Source organism: Pinus tabuliformis, chromosome X (genome assembly GCF_031772625.1).
Source record: "Pinus tabuliformis cultivar Carrire ecotype Pingquan chromosome X, CPIR1, whole genome shotgun sequence".
Taxonomy (NCBI): domain Eukaryota; kingdom Viridiplantae; phylum Streptophyta; class Pinopsida; order Pinales; family Pinaceae; genus Pinus; species Pinus tabuliformis.
This window is the reverse complement of record NC_142308.1, coordinates 948,787,819-948,804,947: the sequence shown is the minus strand read 5'-3', so window position 1 is coordinate 948,804,947 and position 17,129 is coordinate 948,787,819. Positions and strand designations below refer to the sequence as shown.

The 17,129-nt window shown below is 41.7% G+C and overlaps 1 protein-coding gene across 1 annotated transcript; it reads left to right on the top strand.

The window, feature by feature from the left end:
* Window positions 1-7,184: 7,184 nt before the first annotated feature.
* LOC149142833 (uncharacterized) lies at window positions 7,185-8,285 on the top strand. The gene has a single exon (XM_089451593.1). The coding sequence runs from the start codon at window positions 7,185-7,187 to the stop codon at window positions 8,283-8,285; it is 1,101 nt and encodes a 366-aa protein (XP_089307719.1).
* Window positions 8,286-17,129: the final 8,844 nt, after the last annotated feature.

Here is a 17,129-nt window from a genome sequence, read left to right as displayed (position 1 = left end):
ACTAATTAACTCAAGATGAATTAATTAATTATTTTTCAAGCAGTTGGTGAGACTAAATTCGAATTTTAATTCAAGGACAAATTAAAATTGGAATATTCTTGTTGCCAAATTTGAACACTCCCTTTCAACAAGAAAGGGATTATCTGCCACTCCGATCCTGTCTCTATGGAACTCGAATTTACACTTTGACAATGCCTTAGTCAAAATGTTAGCATCTTGCTCCTTGGTCGAAACATACTGCAACAACATGATCCTCCTCGCCACACAGTCTCTGAGATGATGATATCGAATTTCGATATTCTTGGACCTGTCATGAAATATTGGATTCTTAGAGAGTTTGATACAACTCTGATTATCACAATAGATCACAGTTGGATCCATCCTCTGATCAAACAAACCAACTAGAATTTTCCGCATCCAAATGGCCTCACATGATGCCTGACTTGCAGCCATGTATTCAGCCTCTACTGAGCTGAGCGAAATCGACCTCTATTTCCTGCTGTACCAAGAAACTGCAGTTGACCCAAGGTTGAAAATTCCTCCTGATGTGCTCTTCCGATCTGATGGACTCCCTGCCCAATCTGCATTTGTGAAGCCCTGTAGCTTCACTCCCTCTATCCGTTTGTACCATAATCCACATTGAGATGTACCCTTTAGGTATCTCAAAACATGCTTAGCTACCTTCCAAAACATCTTGGTAGGCTGAACCATAGCTTGACTCAGCTGGTTCACCACATAGCACAAATCTGGTCGTGTGTTCACTAAGTACATCAGTGAACCCACAAGTTGTTGATACACAGTAGCTTCTACTACTTCTCCTGAAGTAGCATCCTCCTTCCTCCAATTACCTACTAGAGGAGTTTGCATGGGCTTGCACTTCTCCATGTGGAATCTCCTGAGTATCTCATTGGCATACTTGCCTTGAGACACAAACAACTCCCCATCCTTCTGCCACACTTCCATGCCAAGGAAGTAGTGCATGAGACCCATGTCTTTCATCTCAAATTCTCTTGCAAGGTCCTGCTTGCAAGACATGATCAACTGATCATCACCTGTCAATATGAGATCGTCAACATAAAGAACAATGATTAACTGCTTACCTTCCACCATGATGTGGTATAGGTTTGCATCCACTTCACTCTTTGTGAAGCCCAACCCGGTGAAGTAGTTGTGATCCTGGTGTACCAAGCACGAGGTGCTTGCTTAAGCCCGTGCAAAGCTCTCTTGAGCTGGCACACATACGACTCACGATCGAAGGTCTCAAAACCTTTCGTCTGCTCTATGTACACCTCTTCCTCAATATTGCCATTAAGGAATGTAGTCTTCACATCCATCTGATGGATCTTCCAACCCATCTGTGCTGATAGTGCCAACAGTGATCCGATAGATGATTACCTTGCTACATGAGCAAAAGTCTCGTCATAGTTGATCCCCTCGACCTGTGAGAAACCACAGGCAACAAATCTTGCCTTATATTTCTCCACACTACCATCAACAACTTGCTTTACCTTGTAAAGCCAACGGGAACCCACAATTGACTTGTTCTCCGGCCTTGGAACCACATCCCAAATACTGTTCCGAACTATGGAGTCATACTCCTCCACCATAGCATCAACCCAGATCGGCTGTTGCATTTCTTCCTCAAAGGAAGATGGCTTGGTTTCAACACATTCCCCAACAAGGGCCATGTATCCAGTGTACCTATAAGGTGACCTCCTCTGTCTACACTAAGAATATGGTTCTCCCACATTCTCTTTCGCATCCGATAACAATCTGTCAGCTTCTCTTGTGCACTTCCGTCCCTCTCTAGAAGACTCTGCTTGAGTGGATGTCTCCACTCCTGGAACCTCTTCATGCGGCTACTCCGCATCAGTCTAAGGCTCCTCCTCCTTAGGAACCAAAAGTTCCTCCACAACCTGTAGTTGGAGCTCCCTCTCAAGGGAAACTCGCATGGCCTTCAGCTCATCAAACTTGAGATCTCTATGAGCCACGGTCCTCTAACTAGTGGGCAAATACACCTGATAGTTGTGGGGTGTATCAATGTACTCCACAAGTATCCCGAACTCAGTTGTTAGCTCAAGTTTCTTCTGGGCATCCTTGGTCACATGGAAATATATCGATGAGCCAAAGATCCTTAAGTGACCCACATCTGGTCTCTTCCCAGAGAAAGCTTCCTCTAGTGTCTTCATCCCAAGAATGTGATGCAAGCTTCTATTCTGCAAATAAACCGTTGTGTTGCATGCCTCAGCCCACAAATGAAGTGGTAGGCCTTGGTCATGCAACATCGCCCGAGCTGCCCCCACAATCATTCTATTCTTCCTCTCGGCCACCCCATTCTGCTGTGGGTTATGAGGTGCCGTCAACTCCTGTTTAATTCCTTCCACTGCACAGAAGTCCTTAAACTCTTGAGAGACATACTCTCCACCATTGTTGCTTCTCAAGGCCTTGATCTTCTTCCCTGATTCTTTCTCAACCAAAGCTTTGAACTCACAAAACTTTGAGAAGGTTTGATCCTTCTTCTGCATGAAATAGATCCAGCATTTACGAGAAAAATCATCAATGAAAATCACATAATACCTTTGTTTCATGGTGGATGCTGTCAAGAATGGTCCACACACATCAGTATGAACTTGCTCCATGATTGCTTCAGCTCGACTGTCTCGATCATGAAAGGAAGATTTGGCGTACTTTCCCAAGGTGCAACCTTTGCATGTGTCCACTTGCTCAAGTTTACCTTTGGGAAGTCCGGTAGAGATCTGTTGCATTATCTTCAAGGCCCCATGATGCAAGTGGCCCAACCACCTATGCTATAACTCACCAATGTCTTGGCTTTGCATCAGTTCTACTTTTGAACTCAATGCATCATAGTCATCTACCTCTAGCTTATAGAGATTCTTCACTCAAATCCCAATCCTCTTGGTCTGACCCGTGGCAATGTGTCTCAGGAACACCTTTCCTTTACTGAAGACAACATCGTAGCCTTTGTCCTCCAACATCGCGATTGATAACAAGTTCTTCTTCAGTCCAGGCACATACTTTACATCAGTCAGGGTGAGAGGAGCTCCATGCTCCCTCTAAAAAGCAACCGTGCCTTCTCCTGAAACACAATACTTTCCATCATCGCCCATATCTATGCGCATCTTGAGGTCTTTCTCCTCCAAGGTACTGAATAAAATTTTATCGTCGGTAATGTGGAATGAGGCTCCACTGTCTAGATACCAAACACAACCCACCATCGATGAAACCATGCATGCGATGAGGGTAAAATCCAATTCGAACTGAAAGGCTAATGCCTCACCTTCTAATCCTTTCGAGGATCCCTTCTTGGATTTCTTCAATGGAAAATTAGTTTCATAATGGCCCACCTCATGACAATTAAAGCATCTCACTTTAGATTTGTCAATCTTCTTCCCTCCATGGAAGAATTCGATTTGGAATGGGAAGCCTTCCCTTTCCCTTTCCTTGCCTTACTTGCTAAGGCTAGATTTTCTTCATCATCATGCTTAGATGAAGAACCATCACTGGTGCTCCTCCTGATCTCCTCCTACATCAGATCCGACCACATTCGTTCTCAATCCGACAGTTTCTCTCTTCCATTCACAGAGTCCTGGTAGCTATGCCAGCTCTTAGGAAGACCGAGGAGAGCAAGACTCACCATATCATCATCGACTGTCGTTATTCCCACACTACCAAGCTCATCTCTACAGGTGGTGAGCTTGTTCAGATATGTAGAAATAGTGTCGCCCTTCTCACACTTGATTTTCTGAAGCTTATCCTTGAGCACCAGTTTCCTCTGGTTGCTATTGTTCTGATATTGGTCCTTCAATGTCTTCCACATTGAAAACGGAGTCTCCTTCCTATGGAGACTTGAGACAATATGGTCTCGAACTCCCTCCAGAAGAATCATCATTGCCTTCGCCACACACTTCTTCCATTCAACCAATTCTTATGCATTAGCTGCAGCTGGCTTGGGGATTTCTTGATCAATGAAATCATTCAAACCATTGTCTTCTAATACCACTTCCATGTAGTCCTTCCATGCTATGTAATTCAAGCTGCCATCCAGTGCATACTCGAGTCTCAAGCCATTGAACGCCATTGGTGAACTTTGAGGTGTGATAAGAATTTTATTTTGTACCTGCAATCAAGAACTTCAAACTTTGAATTTCCCTTCTCAGTATACTGTTCATAGCTTCGATCACCTTTGCTTTGATACCATGTAGAAATTCTCACTGTAGATTAACCTTATTATGCAATATAACTAAAGCAAAATACTTAATCTACTTCTACAATCAAACTTGCGGAATCTGAATCAATTTGAGCAAGATCAAGCAGAACACATATAACAAAGAAGAAGAATCAATACACATGAAACACAAAAGAATACTCTGGGGAAAGCCTCAGCTAAAAACCCCGCTATCTGTATTATCATACAAGTGGAAATATCTCAGGATTACACAAAGCTTTAACTCTCATAGCTATCCAGCTCTCAGTACAATCCCTCTCACTGCTCATAGACAGACTAGACAACTCATATGCCTTTCCCTCTGCCCTCCAAGCCTCCTATTTCCTTGCGCTATTTTCCCTGGGTGTTCCAGCTGTAACCTTGTGTGACACTGATCTCACACACTACTCCAACACACTGTAAAACTGCGCAAATCTCAAGGAATGAATTCCTTATGCATGCAAGAGATTTTCTTATAGGAAAATTCTTGCAACTAATAGTACACTGTCCCTGCCTTTAATCTCAACTGGGTCTTTGTATGGACTAACATGCATGAGTTATTTATAAGAGAATATTCAGTTATCTGGAGTACACTAGTTTCATGCTTGCATGCATTAACTCACTGAACTCACAATTAGTTCCTCAAACTGTTTGAACTAATTTAACTAGACTTAACTCAGTTAACTAAGCTAACTAATTACAACTCACCCTTATCTCCTTAATTAAGGGATAACTTCCTCAATCAAAGGGATCACTGTTGGATGACTTCACAAAAACTTTTAGCTCGAATTTCTCCAACTAATTAACTCAAGATGAATTAATTAATTAATTATTTTTCAAGTAGCTAGTGAGACTAAATTCAAATTTTAATTTTCAATTTTAATTCAAGGACAAATTAAAATTGGAATATTCTTGTTGCCATATTTCAACACTTAGAATTGCCACATCATCCAACTGATATTATGATGCCACATCATCACCCTTGGGGTTTTGGACCACTAGTTGGGGTCACTAACTTTGAATGGGCATATCTCACAAACCGTGAAGACACAAAAATAGCTCCACACATCAACGAAATCAACATGTTGACGAAAATCCAATGACAAGGATCATGAAGGCAAACTCATTGATCTATTATTCCAAAAAACTGCAAAAAAAGCGGGGTATGTACATTGTCCAAGGAATCTCAATCCTAGAGCTATGGTTTCTAGTCATCTGTGCATTGGAGTTTCCAACTAATGTAATCCAGAAAAATATTAATAATGTTCATTAACTAACATTGGCATCAAGAGGAGGGAACGCACGCGCTCTGATCTGCGAGCTTCCGTCTAGGTCAGCGATCGCTGCCAGGACTGCCCGCTGCCATGGGTGCACCAGGGGGTGCAGAGCCCTCTCCCACCCCTCCATCATCATCAACAAAAGCCTTCCGTAGCTTGCTAACGCAGAAGGGAAAAAAATGACCACATCCCGAAGTCCCAAAGTTCATCAAAAAGCTTGATGAAATCCCAGAAATTGCTTTGCCGGAAGATCAGCCGATCAAAATCGCCCTTGCCTTAGCTGAAAGAGGTTTAGTGGGGAAATTTATGGGTCGATGGCCAACAACAAAATTGACTGATGAATGGGTTCAACGAAACTGGAGGCCCCTGCTGCCCAACAACGTGATCTGCTATGTGGTCGGTAGAGGTTTTTTCATCTTCGAATTCACTACCAAGGAAGACCGAGATCTGGTGTTCAGAAACGGTCCATATTTCATGGGAAACCAAGGTCTCTTTCTGAACAAATGGACCCCCGACTTCGACCCTTCAGTCGATGTCCCAAAGGAGGTTCCTGTTTGGGTTCGGCTACCCAACCTGCCAATACACTGTTGGAGCTTCCAATCCCTGCAAAAGATAGGAAACGGACTGGGCAGATTCATCGACAAAGCTGATAACAAGGGCCAATACACCTGCGCCAGAATCTGCGTGGAAGTTAACTTGGAAGCTGGTCTGTCGGAAGCCATCAAACTTACAGTTGGAGATTGGCACCACTTCCAGAAGCTGGACTACGAGCAACTGCCTTTTAAGTGCAGAATCTGCCATGAGCACGGTCACTTTCAATGAAACTGCCCCAAAGCACCATCAGGGGACAAAGTGGAAGAAGAAGGATGGAAAGAAATAAAAAAGGGCAAGGTAGTCTCAAAGCCAAACGAGCAGAAGAAAACAGGACCAAGGGGGAATCCCCAGACCAATGACAAGACCAAACCAGTCTCAAATGAAGGCCCCTCCTCAGGGGAAAAGGTGGATGCCTCAGAGAACCATGAAGAAACTGAAGATCAGTCGAAGAAAGGGAAAGAAACCGAAGAAGAAACAAATGTCCCCCTAACAGAGGTAGATCAAGGGGGAAACGCAGGTAACGACGAGCACATTAGTCTTGCATCTGACTCAGGGGAGGAATCAGAAGAAAGAGACTCCGAATCAGACAGCTCACAAATTTCTCCTATCAAATCGACCAGGGGCCAGAAATCCAAGAAGAAACAGAGAGAGGAGAAAACTTATCTGGATGTTCCCCAAGGCTCCCAGAAAACTCTCAAAGGAATGATGAACACCAGATCCGGGCGCAAGCACAACAGGGCTCCAAAAGAAGCCACTCCTTCCCAACCCAGTAAATAATGAAATACGTCTCCTGGAATTGCAGAGGATTAGGTAGCAGGCTGAAAGAAGATGCACTGAAAGACATTGTGAGGTTGCATTTGCCTGAAATCCTTCTCATCCAGGAGACAAAGCTAGAGGACACTCTCCTCCTCCATTCCAGCAAAACATTCTGCCACAAAGGCCCTGGTAGAGCTGGTAGTGCTAGAGGCGCCTCTGGTGGGATTGCCTCCTTCTAGGACAGCTCCAAATATGACTTGATTCAAGAAGAAAGTTGCCAACACTGGATTTTCACTCAGCTCCTCCACAAAGACTCTGGTCAATAAGTAAGTATGTTCAACCTTTATGCTCCGGTCTCTCCAGCGGAGAAAAAATTTTGTTGGGACTCGCTCCAGTCTTTTCTTTTATTACACAATCCAGAAAACATCATTATTGCAAGGGATCTGAACGTTACTCTAGTCGCTGAAGAGAAAAAAGGTGGTTCTCCTGTAAGGGATCCAGCTAGAGAATGGGTAGAAGATATAATGATTGGCTGGGATCTGGAGGATATCAAACCATCAGCTGGGAAATACACTTGGTCTAACAAAAGATTAGGTCCCAGCCATATAGCTGCTCGTTTGGACAGATTCCTCGTCCAAGCCTCCTTTCTTACTAGTGGTCTAATGGCCTCATCCAAAGTTCTTCCTAACTGCACTTTCGATCATAAACCCATTAGTCTCGAGCTCTCCATGGATGGTTTTATTGGCCCCATTCCCTTTAGATTTAGCCCTTTGTGGATTCAGCAAGAGGGTTTCAATGAGGTGGTTTCTGAAGTCTGGAACCGGCAAATCCTGGGATCCCCTTTCTTTATGTGGGAAGAAAAGTTGTGGGCTCTTAAGAGAAGGCTCAAGGAGTGGGCTAAAACTCTGAAAACTCCAGCTGCCAAGAGAAAAGAGTCTTTAGAAAACCTTGCTGCCCTCCAATCATCAATGGAGGATTCTGCTATTACCCAAAGTCTGCTCCAAAAAGAAGTTGAGTTGCAAAAAGCCCTCCATAAAGCTAGTAGGGACGAAGAGGAGTATTGGAGACAAAAATCCAGAAACTTATGGTTACAGGCCGGCGACAAAAATACTAGTTTTTTCCACAAGCATGCCGAAGCTCGCAAGCAATTCAAAAATGTATCAGAAATCCGCTCCCAAGATGCAGTGGTTAAATATTTTGAAGGCATCAAGAGAGCAGCCTTCTCTTTTTTCAAAGATCTTTATTCAGCGCCTGTTGACCCACCTATAGATCCCCATGCCTATCCGTATAATCTAATCCCCTTCTGTGTGAAAGACTCTGTCAATAATATGCTGACTGCACCGATCAACATGGATGAGCTCAAGAAAGCCTTGGATTGCATGGAACCGGATAAGGCGCCAGGGCCTGATGGGTTCACTGCTAGGTTCCTTTAGTCTTGCTGGTCAACTATCAATAAAGACCTCCTGAGAATGGTTAGGAAGTCCCAATCTTGCGCAAAGATAGGAGGCAGTACCAATTCAACATTCCTTGCATTGCTACCGAAAGAGAAAGGAGCTTCAGATTTTAGTAGATTTCGTCCCATTTCGCTGTGTAATACTAGCTATAAACTGATTACCAAAATAATATCCATTCGACTCAAGAATATTCTGCCGGACATCATACCGAAGAATCAAGGAGGCTTCATCAAAGGGAGAAAGATACTGGATAATATTGTGCTGGTTCAAGAGGTAGTTCATTCAAGTGGCCAGAGAAAAGAGAAAGGAATGGTAATAAAACTCGATTTGGAAAATGCCTTTGACAGGGTGAGGCATGACTTCCTGTTCACTGTTATGACGAAAATGGGCTTCTCAATAACCTTCATAAATTGGGTGAAAGCCTGCATTGCCTCTCCTTGGATTGCACCGTTGGTAAATGGCCGTTCTACTGAATTTTTTAATGCATCTAGGGGATTAAGACAAGGTTGTCCGCTGTCCCCTCTCCTCTATGCTATCCAAGCCTCAGTGCTTAGTTTCCAGCTAGACTTTTGTCAACAAGTCCAAACTCTGCCAGGCCTCAGAATGGTGCACAATGTTAAAGACATAAACCATGCCCAATTTGCCGATGATACTCTGCTCCTTGGTGGAGCGAGCATTAATTCGGCCAGATCTTTTAAAAAGGAACTGGACATTTATAAGGAGGCCTCCGGTAGCAAGATAAACTATTCAAAAAGCACAATCTATGGCTGGAACTGCTCGGTCAAATATCTGGCTGACATAGCTAGGCTCCTTGAGATGAAAGTCTGTCAGACCTAGGAGTCATTCAAATATCTTGGGATACCAATCTTCAAATCCACTCCTAAAGTTGCCCAGTGGATGCCCCTCTTAGACAAGCTTAAGCTCAGAATACAAGCCTGGGGAGCCTCCTGGCTGAACACTGCTGGGAAAATAATTCTTATAAAATCTGTTCTAATAAGCATGCCTCTTTTTCAGCACTCCATTCTTCTTGCCCCCAAAACCTTTCTCAGTAAAATGGATGGTATGCTGAGGAGATTCCTTTGGGAAGGGGGGAAAAATAATGAAAGAATACTTCATTTAGTTAATTGGGACACCATTAAGAGGCCAATCCTGGAAGGAGGTCTGCAAATGAGAGATTTGGCTGGGAATATTGTGGCTGGGAAAATAAGCTGGAGCAAGAAAGTCTTGTGGAAGAAATATTTTCAAGGTCAGCGTTTGAGATGTTTGGATCATCCGTCAAAAACCACCAAAGGTTCCCCAATTTTCAAGCTTTGTATCGCTGCTCTGGAGCATTTCAGTCCCAATCTCTACTGGATCCCAGGTAATGGGAAAAAAATCATAATTTGGGAAGACCAGATTCTAGGAGATCAACCATTGAACCATATAGAGGGCCTTGCAAATATTAAATTTTGGCTACAGTCCAACAATATGGAAACCCTTTGGGACATATCCACCTGGACGGAGGACTCTGGTAGACGGTGGGACAACTGGAATCTGGGAGAGGTTCCACATCGTCTGCAAACTGAAGCTTCATTACTATTAGACAAACTCCAAGGAAAATCCCCCATGTCAGCAACAACCAAGGACAAAAGAGGGTGGGGCTCCCATTCTGGTTCTTTCTCAGTTGCTGAAGGTTACAAAAGTTTGATTGTTGTTCCTAATGTCCCTCCTGACCCAACGCAATGGAATTTTATTTGGGGCTTCCCTTCGCTCCCAAAAGTAGACTTCTTCTATTGGACGTTAGCTCACAACAGTATTCTCACAGGAGATAACCTAAGAAAATGTGGAATGGAAGGGCCATCCATATGCCCTTTGTGTATGTCAAAGGAAGAAACAGCTGATCACCTGTTGTTGCTGTGCCCTTTTGCCAAAGCAGTTTGGAAGGGGGTTCTGAGATCAAGGGCTGACAAGGTTGAGCTGCCAAGAAATATGCCAAAACTGCTTCACAAGTGGGCCAAGCTATCTTCGTTCTGCCTCAATAAAAAAAACCTGCTTAAGACTGCTTGGATGTGGATCCCTAAATTCACCTGCTGGAAGTTATGGTTGGAAAGGAACAACAGATTATTCAGGGGTGAAACCTGCACTTCAAACAACGTTATCTCCAAAATTAAAGCTCTATTGGGAGAGACTTTGGATGCTAAACCGGCTTTAAGGAATGAAGCGATTCTGGACAGTGAGGAGGAGCTTTGGCTGAAAGATATTGTTCCAAATAAACAAACCAATCCTATTTCTCTGGCCTCTTGCCATGCTATGTGGGAAATTCGCCTGGAAGAACAGGAGTTTCTAAAGTGGCGTTCTGCTCTGGATGACCACTGTCTATTCTTCGACGGGGCCTCTAAAGGCAACCCTGGGGCTGCGGGTGGGGGTGGAGTTCTTCTGAATCCCGATGGCTCTACATTGCTCAGGTATCATTGGGGTCTGGGATTTGAATTAAACAACAGAGCTGAGGCTCTGGCTTTGTGGCAGGGGCTTTCTCTGGCTCTTAATCGGAACATTCAGTCTCTGACGGTCTTCGGAGACTCCAGACTTATCATTCAAGCGATGAACTCACTTTCGAATCCTTCGCAGATCCATTTAGTCCTCATTCTCAAGAAAATTAGATCCATGCTGGCCAAGTTTCGGAAAATTTCCTTCTATCATATCCTGAGGCATCTGAATTCACAAGCCGATCTGGAAGCCAATCTTGGCTCAGCCCGTAGCCAAAGAACCCTTTCAGTCAATTCTGAAGAATCTCTCTGCATCATCCCATAATCTTCTTAAGACCTTCACTCTCAGAAAATCTGTTCACTCTGATGCATTGGGGATCTGCACCTGAACTAGTAACATTGGGATCTGCAACATGCTATTCTCAGGTGTCCTCCAATCCCTGATCGACTGTTACTGATTCATTTTGCCTTCACTCGCACCAGTCTCCATTGGTAGGCAATCAATACAGAAAAAATTGATGCTCTGGAAGCTCAGTCCCTATCAGTAGCACTGGAAGCTCAGACCTCAGCAGATGCATATGCCATAGTGTGAATTTATGATGATAAGTAGATAACAATCCAAGCTGTTCTATTTACAGGAAGGGTTCATCATGAACAAAGGAGAGAAATCTTGGGCAATAACCTTTGCAAACTGATTTTCCAAACATGACCACTCCAAACTGAAAGATGTTCTTTCTTGCGATGACTTGGATAATGTGTGTGCATCAAAGGTAGTGTCAGAAGCACTTCTTTTGAAGGCAGATGCACCCCACAAAATATTGAATGAAAGGGTGTACCAGCATTTCCCTGTTACAGTGGTGGAGTTTGATGACCCTATCAAGGAATGCATGGTGTTTTGGTACATAACCAAAGATTCCTGTTCTCGGTTCTCTCCTGATGATGAGCGGTTGTATTCTCTACCTTTCTTGTTCTGTGGCGCAAATACAATCTGCAAAACTGTAGGAGGAAACGTTCTGATAATGTCTTAGAATCTCAATTGTATCTGAGACCAATGCTTTTGGTTTGAGCTCCGAGGCTTTGCTGTAGCATTAGCCCAATTTCGCACCCCCAAACAGCGGCGCAGAAACTTTTATGCTCACCCCTTCTTTAGTTCATCCAGAAGGCAGTTGGTATTTCATTTTCCCGTGGATTTAGTGGAAGGACGAGGAGCAGGCATTGGTCCTAAACGCTTGTACAGAGCAGCACAATGAACAGAGCAAATTCTATCCCGGCAAATTGGTGGTATCTCTGACATCAAAAGGCGGTCCAGACAAGTCCAGCAGTTTCAAAGCACCTCCAAGCATGGATTCAGCGAAACAAATCCTCCAAAGGGCGGTCCAGTTATTTCCGCAACATCAAAGCATCTTCATGGACCTGCTGTATCAAAGAGCAAAACCCTCTCTGTGTAATAAGAAAGCCTGAGTGACAAGAAATAATGGGTAACAAATGAATTACTGTGTAACAAGTACGTGGCAGCTGTTTTTCCACCTTTCAAAGAAAATTAACCGTTAAAGTAAAAAAAAAAAACATTGGCATCAATGAAAACAACATTCAAAAAACACTATTCAGCACATAAGTGAAACTCAACTAGTGACTCTGCTTTCGTCTTTGTGCAATGAATAGAAAAAACTGGAGTGATGGACTAGGGCTTGTTAGGGAGCTGGATTTCCCACTAATAATTATGTTGAGTTGTAAGATAAACAAAGGCTAGTGGTGGTAGAAGAGTGGCCTACTTGTCGTTGTTTTGTGAATGGGACTGGGAAAGGGTGAGTTTGGTGCCTATGTCCCAACTCCTTAAGAAGAAATGCCTCCTAGTTCTCAAAGTTTGCAATTTAACCAAGAGATGCATATTGCCTGGCTAGATGCCTTTTTGCTCGAAATTGCTACTAGATATGTTGTGAGTGGTGGCCATCAACTTGGCAACTAAGGTTCTCATTCGCATGAAGTGACCAGAGTGGATGAGTTGATGAGAGGATTCAATGGCAGTGTGAGAAGACTCGTTGAGAAGTGAAAATGTAGGGGAGATTTTCCATGTATATGGTATCAATCATTGGCATGGAGGCATCCCCGTGCCTTACTCCAAATTCATAACAAAACCATTAATAGGCCATGTCCCTCTATCATGTGGCTAGGTGGGATAACAATAGCTTACCCCTACCTTTTCACATGTGAAACACTCTATCAAGGAAAAATTTAATTTTAAAATTAATTTACTAAAGAAGAAAAATAAATTAAATTAATAAAAAAATTATTTAAAAAGGAAATATATATTTTTAATTATTCGAAAAACATCGATGTGATTAAATTAACATATCTAAATGTATCAAATGATGAAATTTATTTCAAAACAAATCACGTCATAAAAATTAAAGCATTCTAGATATTCCCTATTTATTTATTATGATGGGCCAATAGTCAAATGCACATTGATATTTATAAATTTTGTAAGTTTAATGTACTTTCTTTCCCCAGAAAAAAATTGTAACTTTATTTATGTAGGATAAACAAAATTACATTTTGCATAAATGCTTTAGAAAAAGTGCATTACCAAGGATCTGACGAGATCCTTCAAAAGATCCAATAAATACATCACAAAAGAAATATGAGGATTTGTCTAGCATATGAGCTCAAAAGACACATTAATCCTAATATGAATGATATCTACAAAAAAACTAAGACAAAATTGTCGAAGAGAGAACACAAAAATGTATACAACCCATAAGGCTCTGATCAATATATACATGTTCAAAAACTGTAAACTGAGTCCGATGAGATAACAAAAAATAACTGAAATAGATAAGCATGAAGGATCATGAAATTAATGTTGCAGAAATTGATCATCCGTTAACGACTTGTGATAATAGTTATAATGGAATCCATTCGTTCTCTCCTTGAAGTGCCAAAGGCCCTGATCCTTTTGTAAGCCTTCTTTAGAATGCTTGTCTGTTGCTTTGTCCATGTCCATATAAATATGAGTACATGTGACATGTGAGATAGAAAGATTTATCCTTTTCAAGTCCTCCAAAATACAAATAAGATGAATGTTACGACATTGTTGAATTCTATTAACCCAATTGATAACTAGTAAGGAATCACCAAAAACTTGCAGATGATCATATCCCTTATCTATAACCAAGGAAATCAAAGAGAAACAAGCTAAAATTTTAGCCAAATTGTTTGTACCATGCCCTAACCCCATACTAACATTGAAACTGTGATGTTTAGAAAGATGAAGAATAAAACCACCACCATTGATCAGGTGCTCAAAAATTTGCTCAAAATTAAAAATTGTCGAATCGGTGTGGAACCTAAACGACTACGTAGTGCTCGTCATCCTAAATCTTGCGCAACTCATTTCACATGAAACAAACTTCGTATGCTCCTAGAAACATGTTCTGTTCATTTTCCTAAACGTGCGAATTTAAAAAAAAAATGCAGGCAACCCAGTCATCAGTCTGTACTACTGACGTGGTGCCGACTGGGCATGCCTACGTGGTAGGGTGACTATGCATTGACTTTGTTTCCTCTGGTGAATTAGATGGTGCCAAGAGGCAAAATTTTATTGGTGCTGCTTTGGGTGATTTTGATTAGTTGGTTGGTGACCAACCACAGGCTATCACGTGGCCTAGCCAGGGGCCGCCATGTGGTAGCCCGAAGGCCACCAAAATGGGCTTAAGGTCTAGGCAACAGTAGCAGGGGTCGAACCCGCAACCTCCAAACTTCAAGTGCCAAGTCTAACCAACACACCATACTTTGTTGCTTGTTATATAATGGAATGCCGCATATATTTAAACCCTACGTATTGTGCCATTCGCAAAAAGGGCTAGCCCCTGGGCTCATGCCACAAAAACGAACCACGGGCGGAGCAAAGTGGGGACCCGACCAGCACGGGTGGGTCGTTGGCCTTAGCCCTAGGCACATGGCCCCCCATGTGGCCCAAATTTTTGGGATTAAGGCTTCATTGAGCATTTAATTTGTCCAACAAATTCGCGGGAAATTAGGTGAAATTGGCGCTCAATTAGTGGAATTGGAGGAGAATTTGTAGGATGGTGCCGTATTTTGGGGAAATTGAGGTGCAATTAGAAAAAAGACTTGGTGAAACCATAAATTCTTCCTTTTTTTACCAAATCCGGAGCAGAAAGAGGCCAACCAGGCATTTTTGGGAATTCTGGAGCCATTGGAACAAGTTTTAGAGCTACCCGAGCATTGCAAACTGATGTATTCACACTTTTGAGCATAATAGAGAGGGCCAAGCCATTGGAAGCTGGACCAAGGAGACGTAGCTCAAGTGGGGTGAATTCCTTCATCATGTGTTATTGTGATACTATTTTGGTGATGTTCATGCTTGTTATATGTTGCTATTCAGTCATATGTTTATGTTAATTTTTACATGAAATTTACATAAAAACATTCAAAAAATCATGTTAAAACTTACAATTAACTTCTTGATTCCTTAAACACTTTTACATATTCTGAAAAGGAATTTAGCATAGGAAAACTATTTTTCCCATTCAGATCAAGTTTGGTATCAGATCTCCTGGTTTTCTTTGTGCAAGAAGGATTTAATTATTTGCAAGTGAATTTGATGCTTAAAAGGTTGAAGCTCAAGAGAGGAGAAGGAAAGCTAGTTGAAGGTTTTCAAGTTGGGTCAAGGAGAAGGAGAGAAAGTTTTCCACAATCTCCACCACCACTTCTACCTCAAATTGCATTTGAATCTCCAGTAAGCATGCCACATGAAGGAGAGCCTACAAATATGTCAGAGGATGAGAAGGATTTTAGGAAGGCTTTCCTTGACATGAAAAATATGGTGAAAGTCCTCTATGAAGAGAGGAATACAAGACTACAAGGTGAAAGCTCCAAGCCTCCAAAAGGAGAAGGTTCTTCAGGAGGAGGAAGTAACAGAAATGGAGGTAAACCTCCACAATCTCCACCATCATCTTCATCTTCCACTAATACAACCCTTACTCATACTCATCAACATACCTCAAAAGGAATTAGTAAAAACCCCTTGTTAAAACTTGATGTTAAATTTGAACTGCCCATGTATAATAGTGAAGTGAATGCAAAGAAGCTTGACAATTGGGTTCGTCAGTTGGAGGTCTATTACAGAATTCAAAACTTTTAAGATGATGATATAAATATTCAGCTAGCTTCCTTGAAGCTAGAGGGTGCAACACTAATATGGTGGGAAGCCAAGACACAAGAAGAGATAAAAAAACATGGTAAGATCTCAATTTCTCGATTTGATTTCATTGTTGCAATTAAAAGACAATTTTATCCACTAGCATATATGCAGAAAGCCATCATAAATTGGCAGAACTTTAGACAACTTAAAGGTAAAAATGTGCAAGATTACACCCAAGAATTTAGAAGAAGGTCTCTAATGTTAGGTGTAGATTTGCAATCACAAGACACATTGCTAAAGTATATATGGGGTTTACACAGTTACCTTAGGCATATGATCCTTATGTTTAATCCCAATAGTCTAGATGAGGTTTGTGTGCAAGCCACTCATCTTGAGGCAAGAGGGAAAAATATTCCAAAAGAGGGTAGCAAAAATCCATTTAAGGGTGGAGAGAAAGGAAAGGGTTTCAAAGGAAAGAAAAATGCATCCATTAAAAAGGAAGGAGAGAAAACAATATGTAAACATTGTTCCAAAGAGGGTCATGATGAAGACCATTGTTGGAAGCTTCATCCAGAGATGAGGCCTAAGAAACTCAACAACAAAGGAAAAGAAAAGACAACTGCAATCATTCAAGAGGATTTGGGATCCAATTCAGGTGATGAAACTAAAATTACAGCCATGGGTATAAAAGGAAAAGAATCCATTGCTAGCAATAGTACATCAAATTGCAACACTAGAACTCCAAATGAAGAAACAAGAATTGAATTATTTCATGTGAGGGTTATTGAAAAACATACAAAAATCAACACACTTTTTGATAGTGGGTCTCAAGCCAACTTGATATCTAAAGACTTAGTCAAGAAAATTAATCTTGAAACAATTCCACATCCCAAACCATATCCATTGGGTTGGATATGCAAGGACATAAACTTACAGGTTACAAGGAAATGTATTCTTCAGTTTGCAATCACAACAAACTTCATTGATGAAGTTGAATTAGATGGTGTACCACTTGATGTTTCAGGAATTGTTTTGGGTAGTCCTTACCTCTATGATAGAAAATAAATATTCTATCGCCATGAAAACAAATACCACTTTTTCAAAGATGGTGTGGAGTATATTGTGAGAACTCATTGCAATAAACTAAACCTTTCATTAATTAATGCAAGGCATATGAAAATACTAGTGAATTCA